At 43.1% G+C, this 20,205-nt stretch overlaps 1 protein-coding gene across 1 annotated transcript; it reads right to left on the reverse strand.

Annotated features, from left to right (window-relative positions):
- Positions 1–4,451: 4,451 nt before the first annotated feature.
- On the reverse strand, positions 4,452–15,743 carry FAM71F2 (family with sequence similarity 71 member F2). The gene is made up of 5 exons (XM_038556600.1): positions 15,471–15,743; positions 11,926–12,110; positions 10,727–10,976; positions 8,889–9,007; positions 4,452–4,817 (listed from the first exon to the last, which is right to left on the reverse strand). The coding sequence occupies exons 1-5, from the start codon at positions 15,621–15,623 to the stop codon at positions 4,622–4,624; spliced, it is 903 nt and encodes a 300-aa protein (XP_038412528.1). The 5' UTR covers positions 15,624–15,743; the 3' UTR covers positions 4,452–4,621.
- Between the last annotated feature and the right edge of the window lie 4,462 nt (positions 15,744–20,205).

Here is a 20,205-nt window from a genome sequence, read left to right on the forward strand (position 1 = left end):
GCCTCGACTTGGGTATGAGCAACATAAGGAGGTTAGCCCTGCACAGAGAGGTCTCCCTGGGAGGCAGGGGAAGTAGAAGCATCTGATTTTAGAACTCAGGGATGACGGACTCCAGGCCAGGGCTACAGGGGAGCTGGTGTGTGTGCAATAGTGGGGCATGGGGTCTTTTGTTGGAGCCGTCCTGCAGCCTGGCTGGGCTATCATTCCTTGTCCTAACTGGAAGCCTTAAGCATTTCTCTCCTGCCTTTCCAGAGAGTCTGTCAGCTACTCGATATCCTTTCAGCTGTTCCTTTTATGCTTGAACTAGCTAGATTTGGCTGTTGACAACTAAAAGATTAGGACTGAGTTAGGGTCTCTAGGAATAAAATGGAGAGGCAATGATTCAGGTCATTTTTTTTTTTAATTTATTTATGATAGGCACACAGTGAGAGAGAGAGAGAGAGAGAGAGGCAGAGACACAGGCAGAGGGAGAAGCAGGCTCCATGCACCGGGAGCCCGACGTGGGATTCGATCCCGGGTCTCCAGGATCGTGCCCTGGGCCAAAGGCAGGCGCCAAACCGCTGCGCCACCCAGGGATCCCCATTTGCTTGTTTTTAATGGCTTCCACCTCTTATTATAACTGATGGGTATGATACTTGACCTTATCAATGGAGCTCTACGCTCCTATCACATCCTGCGTGTGCCTGTTTATAGCCTTTCTCACACCATTATGATTGTTTACACGGCCATTTCCTTGGTGGGACTAGGAACTCTTGAAGAACAGATGTCACTTGCTATTAGAGTTCTTTGCCAAGAAAAGGAGCTGACTCTAATTTAAACCAAAGGGAATTTATTGGAAGGATATGGGTTAGCTCACAGATTCAAAGGGGCAGCTGAAAAGCCAGAGCCAGAGCCAGAGCCAGAGTTGAATGCACTGCCATCAGAATAGCTCCATGGATTCAGGTAAGGGCGGCCAACTGAACATCTCATCAAATGCTGCAGCAGGCTGGGTGGTTTCTCAGGAGAAATTGAGGGGTTTCTCAAGAGAACAACTTGGAGAATGGATGACTGGTGGCCAATAATAACAAATGTGCAGCAGAATGTGACTCTCTGCTCTGTTCAGAGAGGCACTCTGCCATGGGCCTCAAGCATCTCTGCTCATCCTTGCTATGTAAGCCAGATTTCAGGACCTAAATGGGTTGTTTTGCTCACTTGCATGTTTCTGGATAGGGATGAAGAGTTTTTGTTTTTTTTTTTAAGATTTTATTTATTCATGAGAGACAGAGAGGGGCAGAGACATAGGCAAAGGGAGAAGCAGGCTCCCTGTGGGAAGCCCAATGCAGGACTCAATCCCTGGACCTGGAATCACGACCTGTGCTGAAGGTAGCTCAACTGCTGAGCTACCCAGGCGTCCCAGATTGCAGAGTTTTAGACAAATTGTCTTACTCTTTGTGTTTTCCTTCGAAACCATGTTTTACTCAACACTATGAAGGATTCCATTTTTTTTTTTTTTGAAGGATTCCATTTTGATGGGCAGACTACACAGTAGCATTTTGGGTCCCCCTTTGGTGTTAACTCAGAGTCAGTGGCCCACAGTTCTTTAAAGTTTCTGTGTTTTTTTAAATTTATTTATGATAGGCACACAGTGAGAGAGAGAGAGAGGCAGAGACACAGGCAGAGGGAGAAGCAGGCTCCATGCACCGGGAGCCCGACATGGGATTCGATCCCGGGTCTCCAGGATCGTGCCCTGGGCCAAAGGCAGGCGCCAAACCGCTGCTGCCACCCAGGGATCCCAGGTCATTTGGATCATCAAGTGAAAGCTGGCTCTCATGGATACAGTTAGGGAACCACAGCTGCTCACAGCCCATCTCCTTGAATAAAGGGAAGCCTGGGATCCTTAACTAGGAACACTATTACTAATACTGTAAACTGCCTACCATGAGTGTTCCTCTTAGGCATCTCTGAAGAGACCTTGGGCCATTTACACTGATAATGTGCCCTCATGGGATCCCTGGGTGGCACAGCGGTTTAGCGCCTGCCTTTGGCCCAGGGCGAGATCCTGGAGACCCGGGATCGAATCCCACGTTGGGCTCCCGGTGCATGGAGCCTGCATCTCCCTCTGCCTGTGTCTCTGCCTCTCTCTCTCTCTCTCTCTCTCTCTCTGTGACTATCATAAATAAATAAAAATTAAAAAAAAAAGATAATGTGCCCTCATAAAAGGGAAACACAGAAACTTTAAACCATTGTTCTCTTGAACAATAGGAAGAAACACAAGGAAAGTGATGTGGGCAGAGTGAAGGACATGCCACACCCTTGCAGGATGTAAATGCACTGTGCATTTAGGAAACTGCACTAAGTTTAACATGGTAGGAACTTGAGATGGGAGGGAAGCAGCCTCTGGGGAAGTAGAAAGGCTGGAGAAATACGCCTGGTCATTTCCTATCAAAGGGTTTGGCTTTTATCAAGGGTGAAGCTGTAGTCAGATTTGTGTTTCAAACAGATTGCTCTTTAGAAGTATAGAAGGGAAGTGGATTGGAAAGAAATCAGAGTTATTGGCTTTTGGAGTTAGACTGGGCTCAGATCCTGACCCCACTGCTTACTCCCTCTATGACCTTAAGCAAATTCTTGAACCCCTCTATGGCTCACATTCACCCTCTGTGAAATGTGTTAACAAGAGTATCTACTCCTGGGGCACCTGGGTGGCTCAGCCAGTTGGGCATCCATCTGCCTTCAGCTCAGGTCATGATCCCAGGGGCCTGGGGTTGAGCTCCTTGTTGGGCTACCTGCTCAGCAGGGAGCCTGCTGTACTCTCTCTCTTTCTCTCTCTCAAACAAATAATATTTTAAAGAGTATCTACCTCCCAATGAGTTGTAAGGATTAAGTGATCTTTATAAAGTCTTAGCATAGGGTTTGGCACATGGTCAGTTGCTAATGAAGTTAGCTAGTGGGGCACCTGGGTGGCTCAGTGGTTGAGTGTCTGCTTTTGGCTCAGGTCATGATCCTAGGGTCCTGGAATCAAGTCCCCATCAGGCTCCCTGCATGGAGCCTGCTTCTCCCTCTTCTTGTGTCTCTGCCTCTCTCTCTTTATCTCTTATGAATAAATACATAAAATCTTTTATAATAAAATAAAATAAAACTAAAAAAAAAATAAAGTTAGCTAGTATTGTTATAATGAGGAGAGGTTGGGAGACCAGCTGGGGTTATCACAGTAATCTAGGTGAGAGCCGACGGAAGTTGTAAACCAAGGCAATAGAAATGAAGGTGCAGATCCCCTAAATGTTTGTAAAACACACTGTATCAGTGGAGTTGATTGACCCTTCATGCAGGGGCGCTTTAAGAGCAGCATGGATATGTCACTAGTGATACTAGGACCACAGGCATAAGCTGGGAAGCAAGGTTACCCTTCACATCAGCCTCCAAGTTCTACTCTCAGACTGCTCTCAGTCCCTCATCAGCACTTGCTCAGCTTCACTGTAACATGCTGGAAGGAAATTTTTTTTTGTTTTTCTTTTTATGGGAGACAAGAAGAAACCCACAAACATTAGGCATCCTCTCAGCTCATGTCTTTGCTGACCCAGTCAGGCCAGGATTTACCACTCAGCCCACCCAAGTGTGCTCAAGGGGAGAATGGCTGTGTTCTTTTTCCCTCCATCACACTATTTCCACTCATGTGAACTCTAGAAAAGAAGTGCCCCTGGCCTTGATTTGCAGGCCAGTGGTTTAACCACCATGTCGACCTTAATGGCTTTTTTGTGTCTCCAGAATAGGGCTCAGTATCTCTCCCGCATCCTCCCTCAAGGCAGGTAGCTTGTCCATCTCCTTCTCTCTAACATACCCAGCATCAAGCTCAGTGTCTGACATCTAGCAGGAGCCTGATGAATATTTCTGGAATCTTGTGGTAATATTTTCCAAGTGATTATCTGCCATTGGTCCAGAGGTTGGCCCAAGCTCCTGCTCTGTCTCTGATATACACAGTTACTGTATCTTCCAGGTTGCTTCCATTAGGTCCAGGGTAGGAAGCACCAAAACAAGTAGGACTTCCAGTGACAGGTGGTCATCGTCATCCCTACCAGAAGCCACATCTTTATTAGCAATCAAGCTTTGCACGGCCCAGGGTGAGCCTTCATATCTATACATTAACATGGCAGTTGGGGTGGTAAAGGCTCACTTTGTTGCTTGAGGTAAGTGGGGCAATGCAAAGTTATCTCCCAGTTGGTCAGCATCACTCTCAGGATTTCTTTCACTTTGGGCTTGTAGCAGTTCTGCCTCTGATTCCCCTGCCCTTCTGAAAGGGGAAGTTGAGTTTCTCCCCCTGGCCCTTTCCTCCAGACTAGATATTTTGGCTTTGCTTGGCTGCTCTGGGGTTTCAACTTAGCAGAACATTTTCCCCACTTACCTCCCTAGAGGGTGAGATTCTGCTCCTAATAAGTCCATCCCGAGCCTGAAGCCCCACAGAGCACAACCTCTAACAATTAGGAACTCACTTGGAGGTTTATTGGTGGAAGTACAGAAGCACTTTGTTATAAGCACCATCATACCTCTCCCATGGTCTTTTGGCCCACAGTGGGAAAACAGCATTAAAGGAGGTTGTAGCTAGTGCACTGAATGAAGCTAGGGAAGATCACCCTGTTTTGGCCAGGTATCAGGGTCCTAAAAGGTTCTCTCCTAGGGAACTGGCAACAGGAGCCTGCAGGAAGTGTTCATCTGGATTCTCTTGTTCCCAGAGACTGTGGCTCAAGGCAGCTCTCATGGGTATGTTCAAATTGACTGGAGATACCACTCTTGCGGGTGTCTGATAGCTGTCCAAATTGTCTATTTTGATGGCAACATTGGTGTTACTGTTGGAGCCCAGAAATTGAGGTCGTTGGAAGCAATAAAAGAAAAAAAAAAAAAAGCATTGTTAGGAATTTAATTTAAAAACTGTTTTAAAATTATGTTATTTCCTGTACACGTGCCTTGAACATAGATGTGAATGTGGCAATGATTGGCAGTGACACATGCATATACAGTATAATATATCAAGAGTGACTTGAGCAGAGAAAGCCCAGCAGGCAAGAGGCTCAAGCTAAGGCCTGCTCTGCTGGAGTGGAACAGACACCCCTCCAAACCTTAGGTGTCGCATTTATATGTCGTGAACCTAATGTGTTAAGACTCAAAGGTGAGATCTGAGCCCACTGGGATCTGCCTGATGCCTACTATAAACTGCCAGGCAGCAGCCTAAGCCAAAGAAAACCTTAAGACAATTCTCTGAAACATTAACAACTTAAAAAAAGTCACAGCCACTTAATGTGTCTAGAAAAACAGTGTAGCCAAATTTTTAAAAATTTTGATTCTAAGTGAGATACATGCTCATTTTAAATTAAAAAAAAGGGGGGGGGGACCATAAAAAAGCACAAAAATAAATAAATAAAAATCACTCACACTGTAACTATTCAAAGAGGAATGCACTGAGTTTTTTTTTTAAGTGAAACTAATTTTAGAGTTATGTAGCTAGCACTTGGCAAAATGGCCGAATAATCTAAAAAAATCTTCGTATAAAACACCTAGAAATGCTAGATAAAATATAATCACATAATTTTTTTAAGACTTTATTTATTTATTCATAGACATAGAGAGAGAGGGGCAGAGACACAGGCAGAGGGAGAAGCAGGCTCCATGCAGGGAGCCCGATGTGGGACTCGATCCCGGGTCTCCAGGATCACACCCCAGGCTGCAGGCAGCACCAAACCGCTGCGCCACCAGGGCTGCCCCTAATCACATAATTTTAAAGGCATTGTTAAACCCACAAAAAGCAAAGAAAAATCCCAGGGGCCAAATATTAAAGACAGGCAAAGTGCGGGCTGAAGCTGGGGGTGCCCGAGGGACTCGTCAGTCTTTGTGCCCTGGGTATTTTCATGGCCATGAGACACAGGAGGTAAAGTCTTGGGCCCAAGCAAGGCAGGGACTTGACTGAGGTATTTGCATAAATCAGAACTCTCAAAGCCACCTTCTCTGTGAAAGGATGCACCAGAAGGAAATGCATCTGGTGCCACAGCTTCATCTATATCCACCTGGATTCTGAGTCAAAAGGAAAGTCTCTCCTGAAAATTCTTATGCTCTTTTGAAATCTGAAATGGCATATGGTCCAAGAACTCCCAAGTTGAAAAACTAATATAAAAAAATTTCTCCTGAGCCAGTAATATCTCTGAGGCACCTGACGGAAGCAAACTTATCATGGTTGGGGGTGGGGGTGGGGGGGGTGGGGTGGGGAATCAACTACTTCCTACTTCTATTCAGGCTCACAGATAAAGACCTGCTGGAGAAAAAGCTCGTGATAAACAATTTCAGCTACAGAGGGCATTAAGATGCACTTGGTGTCCACATCTGTGTATGAGGGAGCAAAGAGAAGCAACAGGGCATCTGATGTATCTGAAAACAGGAGAGCTCCCAACCTCCCACAGGTTCTCAGTGGAAGTGCAGCAGGACAGTTTGAGAAGGAGGAAACTGGGAGGAAGTGCAAGGGGTCTGGCTGTGGTAAAGGCGGAAGGGGTTGGCGCAATACGTGCCTTATGAACTTTCAAAGCCATCTAACATTCTCTCTTGTAAGACACAGCCTCATACTAAGGAAAAACCATTGGAAACGGGGTCTAAATTGAGGAAGCAAAGAAAAGAGAGAGAGATCAGCTAAAGACAGGAAGAGGAACGCAGCCCCAGGAGGCCTAGAAAGCACAAGGCCGTAAACACTTCACAAAGACAACCTAGAGCCCAGACCAGAAAGCTTGACCCACCCTCGTTTCCCAAAGTTCAGAAAAATCATTTCACATCAGAAGTAACCATCAGAAAAGAAGAGTAATCAAACCCTGTGAAAAATTATATAAGGAAAAAAAAGAGTATATGAAGCATAATAAATGCTTACAGACAATGAAAGCACACTAAAAAGATGAGCCAGCAAAACAAGTGAAAACCACAACTCAGCATTTCAAAATGAGCTGAAAGAAATTAAGAAAGTGATAGAATATATGAAAGAACAACACAACTCAGAATTTAAAAGGTTTATAAACATGGTGATAAAACTGAAGAATTAGACATTTTTAAAGAAATGAAGATTTCCAAAATGAAGCCTAAACCAGAAAGAATACAAGAGCATACAAAGCGGATAATGCCCTAAGAGAAATAAAGGGACAAAAGCAGAAATTAAAGAAAGAAAAAAAGAGAAAGTGACAGCTCTATTAGATAAGCAAAGATGATCCAATACATATAGAGTATCCAAAGAAGATTTTATATAATTCAATAAAACTACCTTGAGATTAAAAACAAAACCAAAAACAAGCCTGGAAAGCACACATAAAGGCACACAGTGACCTGGGAGACCAACCCAGCATGACCATCATTGGCATTGGGACGGTGCCCCAGAGGGAGGCTAAGGTAGCATGGAAAGTCCTTTGTCTAAAGCTGCTGCCTTTTCCCCTCAATCTGAGAGAGAAGGGCTTCCCGGGACCACCCAGGGACCTTGAGCCATGGCCCCAGAGGTCCTGGGAGGCCCAGTAGGGAGGGGCAGAGCTCCCACTCAGGAAATCTGAAGGGTGGGAAAGATGGAAGGCAGGGTCTCTTAGGTGGCAGAGTGAAGAGGAGTTGCTTCTATGTCCAGTGGTTTGTCAAATCTAAGAGGACATTTCCTGAGGGTCAAATGTGGACCATACCAGAAAGAGAGAGTGGGAGCCAGCCTGGAGCCATGACAAGTCCTGCCCAAGGGGACTCCCTTAAAGGGCAAAGGGGCTATGACCGCTAGTGTCTGGGTGGCGTGGATGGCGGCAGAGTCAGGGTCCAAGAGGTGGTGGCCAGATGAAAGGAAGGTGTCAGAGCATCACCAGAGTTGCAGTGGGGCATGAGAGGAGTATCAGGTATGGGACTTCAAAGAACCCAAGAAAGCTCCTAAGAGAAAAAGTGAGCTTTCAAATTAAGAAAGAGAACAAGAGGAGTGACAACCCAGTGCCCACTATAAAGGACCATCTGAACATGAGGCCAGGCTGAGGGAAGGTGCAAACAGTTCAGAGTTTTTGATCATTATTAGGCACCAGACATTTTAATTTCAGAATTGAGAACCAGCTTTTATCTAGGGGCAGGAAGAAAACTTTTCCCACTGAAGAAATTGTAAAGGGAAAGCAATGGGACGCCCGGGTGGCTCAGCTGTTTAGCACCGCCTTCAGCCCAGGGTGTGATCCTGGAGTCCTGGGATCGAGTCCCACATTGGGATCTCTGTGTGGAGCCTGCTTCTCCCTCTACCTGTGTCTCTGCCTCTCTCTCTCTCTTTGTCTCTAATGAATGAATAAATAAAATTTTAAAAAAAAGGGGGGAAACAAAAATACATTTACATTTTGATTACACCCTTCAAGTAGTAATTGTTCAATGTATTAGTTGCATGTTTTTGCTTTTGTTTTCCATCACTTGTTGCATAGAGTCCAATATAATTACTTAGCAAATTAGTAAATGGTGTTGGAGCCATCTCCACTTTGGCCTACTGTTTATTCTGTCCATCTTACAGAACAGATAAGTGAGGTAAAGAGAACTCAGAACTGTCTTACCCAGGGAATCCTGATGAGCTGGGACTGGAGATAGTGAATATTTAACTCCTTAAGCCTGTTTTATTAGCTTAACTTTCTTCAAATTAATTTACTCATCTCTCGTTCCTTTTATTGAGCACTGTCTATATGAAAGCACTACAATTTGCCTAGGATATATTCAGACCAATCAGCCACAAACCCTGTTTTCAAGGACAGGCTTATAATAAAACTAAGGGGAGAAGTCATTCACATAATTATCTAGAATAAAAAGAAGGAACTGAGATAATTTGGCAGAGAGTGTCACTGACACCACCCATGGCTCAGTGCTGCGGGAAGGGATATTGGAGCAACCGGTGTGGAGGACCCCACCTGTCTGCTGTGAGCTGGGGTCTTCCTGAGATATTCGAGAAACTGCCACTGGTCTGCTCAGCTGCCAACAGCATGAAGTTTTCGCTGGGCTGAGTGGATGACGGGAGGCTGCTTTCAGGCTGGGTGGAGAAATTTACAGTCAGATAACCAGGTCTGCCCTCGGACAGTTCTTGACCTCCTCAGGCCAGAACCTTGAAGGAACTCACTTGAATCTTCCGGCCTACACCTGGGAAACTACACCTGGGCCTACACCTGGGAAATGTCCCTTAAACATTAAACCTCAGAATCCTCAGACCACAATTGAACCATGGCAGGATCACCTCCTCTCTCTGATGGGCTACTATGGCTCCTGCTCACAAACATTAAGAGGCCATAGGATACCTAATTCCACAAGAGGAACGTGTTTAGATACTAAAATCTGAAAGTCTTAGGCAATCCAGCCTATTAAGTTCTTTCTTTCTGTGCCTCTTCCCTAAGCAGGTCCAGGAAAAGCCTTCTGTATGTTGGAAGGCATTGCAGAGTATACTTCTGCATGAGCTTGCTTCCTGGAAATAATCTGGCCATATATATCAAGAGCCTTAAAAATGTTCATACCCTTTGAATTCTAATAATCTATTCTGAGAAACAATCAGAAATGTGGACCATACACATAAATGCTTGTTTTAACATCACTTACAATAATGAAAAGTTAGAAACAATTCGAAGTGGCTGATAATAGGAGAATGGCAAAGTGAATTTTAATTCATTCATACAACTACTGAACAGCATGAAATTATCAAAATGATGTGCATAAAGAGCTTTAAAAAGAAATGGAAAAATGCTTCTGATGTAATCTAAGTCGAAAAAGCAACATTCAGAAACATTATATATTTAATATCCTCAAATCTATAAAGTAAAAATTAATTTAAAATGGAAAACTGTTTAAGAAACAAAACGAATGAACAGAGGGAAAGAAAGAGGCAAAACCAGGAAACAGACTCTTAACAATAGACAACAAATTGAGGGTTGCTTGAGGGGTGGGTGGGGATGGGTTAAAAGGTTGATGGGGATTAAGGAGGACACTTGTGATGAGCACCAGGTGCTGTAAGTGTGTGATGCATTACTAAATTCTACACTTGAAACTAGTAGAAACCAGTATTACACTGTATGCCAACTAACTGGAATTTAAATAAAAACTTGGAGAAGATAGGTAGATAGATAGATAGATAGATAGATAGATAGATAGATAGATAGATAGATAGACAGATAGATGATAGATAGATAGAACCTGGATGAGATGGACTCTTAGCAAATTCAATCTAGCCTCTAACCTTTAAAGAATAAATGTTTTCAAAGTTTTGAAATACTCAATGATGTGAAAGCACATGCGAAATTCTTCAGTTGATGTTAAGAAGACAGCATAACTTTAATGCCAAATCTAATAAAAAAAATCAAACAATAAAAAAGAAAAAGAATAATAAATAAAATGGAAGACTGGAAAGGAAAAGAAATATGCAGAATGTTCCAAGTGATTTGCGTGGGGTTGGGAAGAAGTGGGAGAAATTGTTCTATAATTTTCTAATTTTCTTCAGTGAGTATTATCTCTTTATAATATTGGGAGGGGAAAACCCGACGAAACAATTTTTAAGTGAGTTAAGCACTTTATAGCTCTTTTTTAGGAAAAGTAAATGAATTTGCTTTTCATGTTTGTAGACCTCAGTTCAGGGTGTGTGCCTCATTGGCCATGGAAAATGGAGTTGGTCCCTACAACACTAGACTCTAATATCCATCATCCTCTGAGGTGCCGTGCGCCCTGTGCCCCCGACTCGCTGTAGGTCTTGGCTGGAAGCCTCACTTACTGTTGTTGAAGTGGAGCTGTTGGACATTTTGGGCACCAGGCAGTGAGTGAATTGGATTCTCGGGTCTTTGGTGGTGATGGACAGACCTTTCTGCAGAATTTTCACCAAGCGGATCCAGAATTGAAACACAGCCTCTGGATGTTTTTCATGGAGCCTCAGGTAGTAGATCTTTTCAGTCACGGTCCTAACCCTCAGGATGCGTTGGAGCCGGTCACAGATTTGTAGCTCCACAAACTTCAGGGGGAGAATCCTAGACACAACCAGGAAATTCCCATAGCAAAAAGCTCACCAGTTCAATCAATCATGTGGTGCCTACCTCACACTTGGCCCATCCTCATTAGGCTCCCTCCTATCTCTGCTTGAGTGGGTTAGGGGAGATGCCCCTGGGAGAAAGCTCGAAGCCTACAAGGGGGAATGATTACCAAGAACAACTCTTCTCTGACTTCCAGGGCCTTTGTCACTAAAGAACCTGCCCACATCAATAATAATGGCTGATAGTCGTTGCATAACATCTCATTCAATCCTTACAACAACCCTTTGATGAAAGAAAGATATTATTAATTCCATTTTATAGATGTTGAAACTGAGGGCCAGAACAGCTAACTGATCTGCGAAAGTTTAGATCTTCATAAGTAGGACCCGCAACTGAGGTGTTCTGACTCCATTTCCAGATCTCTGCCCCAAATCCTAGTTAGCTGTGTTGAGAGTAAGAAGAATGAATGTTCTATACATCCAGTAGGTTTTTTTTCAATTTGAATATTCCATAATCCCATCTGATTTTCATACCCCTCACCTTTTGGGGGGAGGGGAACCCTCTAAGTCTATAAATATACATAGATTTATATATCTATAAAGACAATATACAAATAAAAATATGAATATATAAATATAGAGATAAATAAATATTAAATAAATCAATAGCAATAAATCTAAATAAATAAATAAATAAATAAATAAATAAATAAATAAGAGCCAAGATCCTCAAAGACCAGGCTGAGACAGGGACTAGTACTCTATACCCATAGCACCAAGCACAGTGCCTAGTACACTCAGACACTAAATAAACATTTGTTAAATTAATGAATGAATTCTACATAGTTTATACATGAACACACTGTCCTTTCTTTTATCTAAAATCCAACTGCAAAACAATGCGGTCATCCCACCTCTTCTGGCCCCTCCCTCAAGCCTTACTTTACCTGCTGAGGGTGACCTCTGGAGCACAATCAGGCGTGCTCCAGGAGGGAAACTGACCCCGGGGCCAGGTGACGTTGGCCATCAGGAGGACGTTGGGAAGTGGCAAGGAGGGCACCGAGGAGGTCACCCCAAGGATCACAGTGGTAGACCCTTCATAGACATCCATCCAATTCCCGGGCTTAGTGACCTAGAAATCAGCCCCAGGTACATAGGTCAGAGAGAAGCAGAAGACAGGGTGGACAAATACAAGTGCTGCAGCACTTCAACTTGGTGACATGCTTAGAGCACCTGGGTTTCTTGCAGGTGTGCAGTATATTGGGCTGGGCCATGATCAGCATCCATCTTTGTGTGGGTTTCCCCAGACAGATCAGTTTACTGGTAACAGGAAACTGTGTTACCCTTCTTTGTGTCCTCTGTTTTATCTAGCTTTAAAGATTTTTATTTATTTATTTATTTGAAATGGGGAGGGGGGCAAAGGAGAAAGGGGAAGGACAAGCATACTCCCACACTGATCAGGGAGCCCTTTGTGGGGCTGGATCCCACAACCCTGAGATCGTAACCTGACCAAAATCAAGAGTCTACCTCATGCTTGGCCCAACCTCATTAGGTATAACATTTATTTAATGTTAAAAAGATGCATTAGTAAGAAAAAGCTGAGAGACATCGACATTTTACTCCTTCATCCTTGGGTTGAAGAAGCCAGCCAGGTTTCTAATGATCTGGAAGGGAGATTGTGTAAAGAAAGTTCTAGAAGAGGAGGAGAGTGAGGTAAGAGCTATTGAATGGGGAAGACTCAGGCAGCCCAGCATCAGGGAGGGCCCAGGTTGTTGCCGGATCTTGAATAAACTTAAGAACCTGTTTTCTTGCAGCATCTGAGGCTGTGGAAAGACAGGGAGACTGGATGCTTGGCACTGGACACAGCGTTTCAGCTAAGACACCCCCACCTCACTGTCCAGAGTGGGCAGAGAAGCCTCCAAGGAACCACAGGGATCAGGGTAAGGAACATTTGAAGGGTGACCCCTATGTTCCCAAGACCAGAGGACCTAGTCCCAATGTTCTAGACTTTGTAGGACCATCAGAACCATTTCACAGCCATGTTCACTGGGGACAAGAGGAAAGCCACAGGAAGGACTGAAATTTAAGTTCCCGCAAACCTAACTAGAGGGTGCTCCTAGAAAAGTCTATTTTTATTTTGAAGGAAGAAAAAAATATTTCTTGGAGCCCATGTTGTGGAATGAGAGTCATATATGTATTATAAAACACAGGGCTGCACATATTAAAAGTAAGTGCTAAATAAATGTTCTTGGGTGATACTTCTTTTTTTTTAATTTTATTTATTTATTCATGAGAATACACAGAGAGGAGAGAGAAGCAGAGACACAGGCAGAGGGAGACGCAGGCTCCATGCAGGGAGCCTGATGTGGGACTCGATTCTGGGTCTCCAGGATCACACCCTGGGCTGAAGGCGGCACTAAACCGCTGAGCCACCGGGGCATCACCGGGGCTCTTGGGTGATGCTTCTTAGAGGTGATAGCAGAGGGGTGATTCTGAGGAGAGGGGAGAAAGAGAGCCACCTAACTGTGTAACTTGGATCCTTTCGAGTAAACATTTTTAAAAAGATTTATTTAATCTATTTAATATACAGTGAGCATGAGTGAGGGGGGCAGAGGAGGAGGGAGAGAGAATCTTAGACTTTGTGCTGAGCATGGAGCCCAATGCTGCGCTCGATCCCACGACCCCAAGATCACAACCAGGGGGCAGCCCAGTGGCTCAGCGGTTTAGTGCCGCCTTCAGCCCAGGGCATGATCCTGGAGACCTGGGATCAAGTCCCACATTGGGCTCCCTGATGGAGCCTGCTTCTCCCTCTGCCTGTGTCTCTGCCTCTCTCTCTCTCTCCTCTCTCTGTGTTTCTCATGAATAAATAAATAAAATCTTTAATAATAATAATAAAAAAAAAGATTACAACCAGGGCAGAAACCAAGAATACAATGCTCAATTGACTGTGCCACCCAGGTGCCCCTCAAACTTTTAATTCCCCCATGGGGCAGCTTCAGCAGGCAGGCTTTTCTCCTCCCTAGTACAGTCTGAGTTTTCTGCTGCCCGAGTTGCTACGTATCCATCCAGAGAATCTAAACAATTTTAATATCATGTCAAAGGGAACATATTAAGAGAGTAAACCTCCTGTCAAAATATCACACCTAAATAGAAAGGACTGGAATTTGGTATCCTGAGTCTGAATTTCCTTCTCCACCGAGACTGTGTTAGGAAGGAGCACACCTTCCACTAGGTTGCCAGCTGATGGCCCCACTGTGCAGCCTCCTGGAGTAGTGCAGGAACCAGGGAGCACCAGGAGCCATGAACTGGCTCTCTGAAATCTGGGGGACTTTGTAAGGGAGGAGCTTGCTGTTGTGTGAATGCGTCTCCAAGCTAAGCTCAAATTGTCTCCACCCTCTCCTGTAACTCCTCATTGCTTTATGACTCCGTCACAGGGATTCCTGACTGCAGACCCTCCCTGTGCATTCCAGCCTCCTGCCTTTACCCAGGTCCTCGAAGTACCTTGGCCTGAATGTCCTCCCCCTGCTCTTCCACTTACCAAAGTCTCAGCAATACCTCAAAGAATGGTGTAACCCCCTCTTTGGGGGAGGCTTCTTCAACTGCCAAAGTCGAAAGAGGGCTCTGAACTCCCTAGACACTGGCGCCCCTCTCTCTGCTCATGCTTTAGGGATCAGCAGTTCCAAACCACCCGACAGAGCTTTCTTAGCAGTTACCATTTTATAACATGCCCTCTAAATTGACAAATTCATAAGCTCCTTGGCCAGGGACACTATCTAATCTCTCTTTACATCTTCTGCCCCACACACAGCACACAGTTTGCTAACTGAGGAGCTGGTTATGCCACACCTGCAAAGCAACACAGGTGTGCAGGTCCCAGCTAGATCTCTAGAGGGAGGCGGGCAGCCCCTCAGTGAGATGTAATGCATTTTTTAAAAGTAAAATTTACCCCCAATGTGGGGCTTGAACTCACGACCCCAAGACTAAGAGTCACATGTTCCACCATATGCCATGTGCCAAAAGCTAAAATGACCACCTCATACTCTCAATGGCCCCATGCTTCCCAGGCCCAAAATGGTCACTTCCATTGGCCATATCACTATCCTTTAGGAGATTTAGAATTTGGGCAAGGCCAATTCTAGGGGCTTGGCTCTCCAACTAGGCTGTTTCCAAACCATCCCAGAGAGAGGAAGTTGGATTTCAGAGCAGACATTCTGAGAGGGTGCATATGGACCCTGCTTGGAGACTGAGCTCTAATGTACCCTTTTGCAGGGTATAATTCTATTTCCTGAAAGCCTATGACTTGCGGGGAGCCCCATGATGTTGTAGGCATAAACTGAGCTGAATTTGGGATCCAGACCCTCTGGTGGTCTCTAGCCATAGCGGCTTCCTTCTCCTCCCCAGGGCTTTCCAAGGCCACAGCTCCTTTGGACCAACCTTCAGGAACAAGTTTTGGAAAGGGAAAGAGAGTGGGCTCTGAGCTGCACACGGGTACCTGGATAAAGTTGCTTTCAAACACCACTGAGTCAGAGAACAAGTTGAATTCTGGAGAATGAATCAGTTGACAAAGAAGGCCATCTTCCACCCCAAGTTCCACTCCAGGGCCTGGTTCCCTGACCTCAGGTGGGAGGCCCCTAATTTTACTCATTGGTTCTTGGGAAGAATGGGCTGGGGAACATCTCTGGGGCTCCACGCAGACCCAGCCCAATTTCAAGATGTTGGTGTGACCACTGCTCCCCCCACCTCCACAGCTCCACTTCCCCTCCTGACTTACAGGCTGTCCACCAGGCCAGGGAGGGCCTGTCGGCTCACAATGGCAGGCATGACATCAAGGAATGTGATAGGTAACAAACAGGGAAGTCAAGGAAAGATTGGGGGAGCAGGGCCTTTTATCTCCCCTTCGCACTACATACTGGCAGTCATGTAGTCTTATTCCATTTTTCACTAATTCTCTCTGTATACATGAGGAAAATGACTGCACTATGGTTATGCCAAGACAGCAGTGAGCTGGCCAGAACAGCAAGGCAGGCTCCCAGGAAACCCACAGCCCTCAATCCTCTCCCCCGACAGTGAAGGCCCTCACAAAAAGTTTCTGAGTGAACTGATCACCTAAAGTCAGGCCCTCACCTTGCCAGAAAAGCTTAGGACAGAGGCAAGCAATTCACCCCCATCTCTCCTACCCCATTTCATGGGATAAAATGATTATATATATATATATATTTTAATATAAATATAATATATCATAATTTTATAATATAATAAAATAATATAATTTTATAATAAAATATTTTATAATATTTTATTTTAATTTAATATTTATAATATTTTAATATAATTTAATTTAATATAATATTTTAATTTATAATAAAATATTATATTATAATCTTATAATATATGTATTTATTTAATATATATATATTTAAACACCAGGTTGTTCACAAAGCAAAGAGGCTTATTTATTTGGAAACAGTAGGCAAATGAGAAAGTGTGGCATAGTAGTATGCTCGAGCCAGTGCAAAACAGAGATCATGAAAACTTAAATTTTCAGGATTTTGACAAAGCGGTTATTAAACACAGCCATTATTAAAAAATTAATTATATAAGCTTACACTTAAACAAATCATACAAAAACAAAGGTAATGGCCCAAACTCACCTTCTGAATTATTAATTATTTTACTACTCTCCAGAGGCTATTTATATCTATTGTACCTACGTGGTAAAAATACTCTATAATGGTGTGCTACTACTGCCTATCTCTTCTCCATGTGTGTTCAAGGAACCTCCTGTTGGTCACTGCCTTCAAACCAGCCATGTTGAGAGTTATTTACACCACAGAAACCAGTAAATTCGGGGCACTGGGGTGACTTAGTTGGTTAAACGGCTGCCTCGGCTCAGGTGGTTATCCCGAAGTCCTGGAATTGAGTCTGCATTAGGCTCCCTGCTCCGTGGGGAGCCTGCTTCTCCCTCTGCCTCTCCCTCTGTCTCTCATGAATAAATAGATAAAATCTTAAAAAGAAAAAAAAGAAAGAAACCAGTAAATGCTACTAATCAACCCTTGATTTATTATTTTGTTGGCTATCCAAAGGGATAAAGTGTTAATGATGGAAATTAAACTTAAAAGTGTGTCTGTAGCTGTTACATTGTAGCCACAAAATAACTCTGAGGAGTCTTCCAGTATATGAAAGCTGTTATCTGATTTAGGAAATATGTTGCTTAAGTCATTGGTGAACGTGTAAAGTTCCAACATACAACTTGGTTACTTCATTTTCACCTTATTAATATAAGTGAAAAAATCAGCCAATATTCATGTCAGAACTACACTTGTTTGTCAGTTGCATAGGTTGGCCATGGAATGATTACTGAGACCTACAAAGTTAGAAAAAGATGAAGAACAGTATATTTAAAATGCTATCACTTGGATCAAAGGTATTTAACAAAAGGATACATACTCATGCATGCTTGAACATGCCCAGAAAAATTCTGGGAAGATAAAAACGTCATTGGCTTAGGAGGCATAGGGCATTGGTAATGGTGATGAAAAAAAGGACTTATTTTTCACCGTATACTTTTTTTTTTTTACTATTTGAATTATTTACCATGAACAAGTATTTCTTTTTAAAAAATATTTTATTTATTTATTCATGAGAGACAGAGACACAGAGAGGCAGAGACATTGGTAGAGGGAGAAGTAGGCTCCATGCAGGGAGTCTGATGTGGGACTCGATCCCAGGACTCTGGGATCATGCCCTGGGCCCAAGGCAGGCACTAAAACCCTGAGCCACCCGGGTGTCCTCATGGATTTCTTTTAAATAAATTTTAAAATAAAAAGTGTTAAAGAAACTTCCTACATATGGCTCTACAAATATTTGCTGAGAAGCAACTATGTACAAGGTACATTATATATTGGAAGAATCATTACTAGCTCTATAAGTAGTCTGTTCAGAGTTGTAGACATGTGGTCAGGGCTGTATTGGACATAACTGTTTACTTCCTGAGTTAAAGATATGTATTTGAAGAAATAAGGGCTGGAAGATTTCCAAATATAGTAAAAATTATAAACCTACATCTACACAAAGAGTAATTACTAGAGTAACAATTTTTACATTAATAAAAATTTTTAAATATATATACACACAAATTTTAAAGTTCTTTAACAATTGACTAAAAATTATAACAATGTAATATGTAACATTACATGTAGAACATATGTAGCAGTAAAATATATGACAAGATGGCACAGAGGGGGTGCCTGGGTGGCTCCATCAGTTAAGCATCTGCCTTCAGCTTGGGTCATGATCTTGGGGTCCTGAGATCAAGCCCTGCATTGGGCTCCTTGCTCAGCAGGGAGTCTGCCAGGGAGCCCCGCCCCTCCCCCAGCTCATGCTCTCTCGCTCGCTCACTCTCAAATAAATAAAATATTAAAAAAACAAACAAACAAACCAAGAATGACACTGAGGATGAGAGGGGAAAATAAAGGTGGAGTATTGTGTGGTTCTGACATTATACATGAGGTGGTAAAATACTATTTGAAGTAAGACTGTAATAAGTTAGAAGATGTCTACTGTAAATCCTAGAATAGAGGAACCATTAAAAAATTAAATAGATGTATAGCTAATAAATCAATAGTAAAGATAAAACAGAACATTGAAAAACACAATTAATCCACAAGAAGGTAAGAAAAGGAACAAAAAACAAATAGGAAACAGAAAATAACAAGTTAGAACATTTAAGCAACCCAATCTTATTCATAATTACACTAAATGTAAATGGTCTAAACATTCCAATTAAAAATGAGATATTGCCAGTCTGTATAAAAAGAAAGGCACAGGGAAGCCTGGGTGGCTCAGCGGTTTAGCGCCTGCCTTCGGCTCAGGGCATGATACTGGAGTCCCGGGATCGAGTCCTACATCGGGCTCCCTGCATGGAGCCTGCTTCTCCCTCTGCCTATGTCTCTGCCTCTCTCTCTGTGTCTCTCATGAATAAATAAACAGAATCTTAAAAAAAAAAAAAAGAAAGAAAGGCACAACTATATGCTTATCTACAAGAAATCACAATATATAAAGACACATAAGTTAAAGGGACAGAGTAAGATAAACTTTGCAGCCACTAATCATAAGTCAGCTAGAGTGGCTATATTAATATCATACAAAGAAGACTTCATGACAAGAATAATACAAGTGATAAAGAGGGACATTTTTTTTCTAAAGATTTTATTTATTTTGAGAGAGAGAGTGCACATGCAAGCGGGGGGAGGCGTAGAAGGAGAGAGAGAATCTCAAGCAGTCTCCATGCCAAGCTCAGAGGTTTACATGGGGCTTGATCCCATGACTCTGAGATCATGACCAGAGCCGAAATCAAGAGTCAGACACTTAACTAATTGAGCCACCCAGGCACCCCAGAGGGACATTTTTAAAATTTAAATTCAATTAATTAGCATATAGTATATTATTAGTTTCAGCAGTAGAGGTCAGTGATTCAACAGTTGTATATAACATCCAGTGCTCATTACATCACATAATTTCTTTAATGCTTGTCACTCAGTTTCCTAATCCCCCCTTCCTCCACTCCAGCAACCTTCAGTTTGTTTCCTATGATTAAGAATCTCTTATGGTTTATATCCCCCAAAGAGAGACATTTGTAAAAGATAAGAGGGTCAATTTAAGACATAACAATCCTAAATGTATATGTAGCCAATAACAGAGTTTCAAAAAACATGAAGTAAAATCTGATGAAACTAAAAGGAGAAATAGATATTTAGAGTTGGATGTCTCATCATTTCTTTCTCAGAAATTCACAGAACAAGTAAATAGGAAATCAATAAGGGTACAGAAGACTTGAAGATCAACTAACTTTATGTAAAATTTCTTAAAGATGTATTTATTCATGAGAGAAACACAGAGAGAAAGTCAGAGACACAGGCAGAGGGAGAAGCAGGCCCCGTGCAAGGAGCTCGATGTGGGACTCGATCCCAGATCCCAGGATCGCGCCCTGAGCAGAAGGCAGACGTTCAACTGCTGAGCCACCCAGGTGTCCCTATCTATCTATCTATCTATCTATCTATCTATCTATCTATCTATCATCTATCTATCATTTATTTATAGTGAGCGCACGCTCCAGCTGGGGGTAAAGGAGCAGAGGGAGAGAGAGTGAATCTTAAGCAGGCTCCTCAGCACAGAGCCCAATGCAGGGCTCCATCTCATGATCCTGAGTTCATGACCTAAGCCAAAAT

Source organism: Canis lupus, chromosome 14, assembly GCF_011100685.1.
Source record: "Canis lupus familiaris isolate Mischka breed German Shepherd chromosome 14, alternate assembly UU_Cfam_GSD_1.0, whole genome shotgun sequence".
Taxonomy (NCBI): domain Eukaryota; kingdom Metazoa; phylum Chordata; class Mammalia; order Carnivora; family Canidae; genus Canis; species Canis lupus.

What these genes read in the sequence shown, in the direction of transcription:
- FAM71F2 (XM_038556600.1), bottom strand. Translation starts at nt 15,623, where the DNA reads ATGAGTAAAATTAGGGGCCTCCCACCTGAGGTCAGGGAACCAGGCCCT. An exon ending in CCAGAGGTCACCCTCAGCAG is followed by an intron (nt 10,977 to 11,925) that starts GTAAAGTAAGGC and finishes GGTTGTGTCTAG; the next exon opens with GATTCTCCCCCTGAAGTTTG. An exon ending in CCCCAGCTCACAGCAGACAG is followed by an intron (nt 4,818 to 8,888) that starts GTGGGGTCCTCC and finishes GGGCTCCAACAG; the next exon opens with TAACACCAATGTTGCCATCA.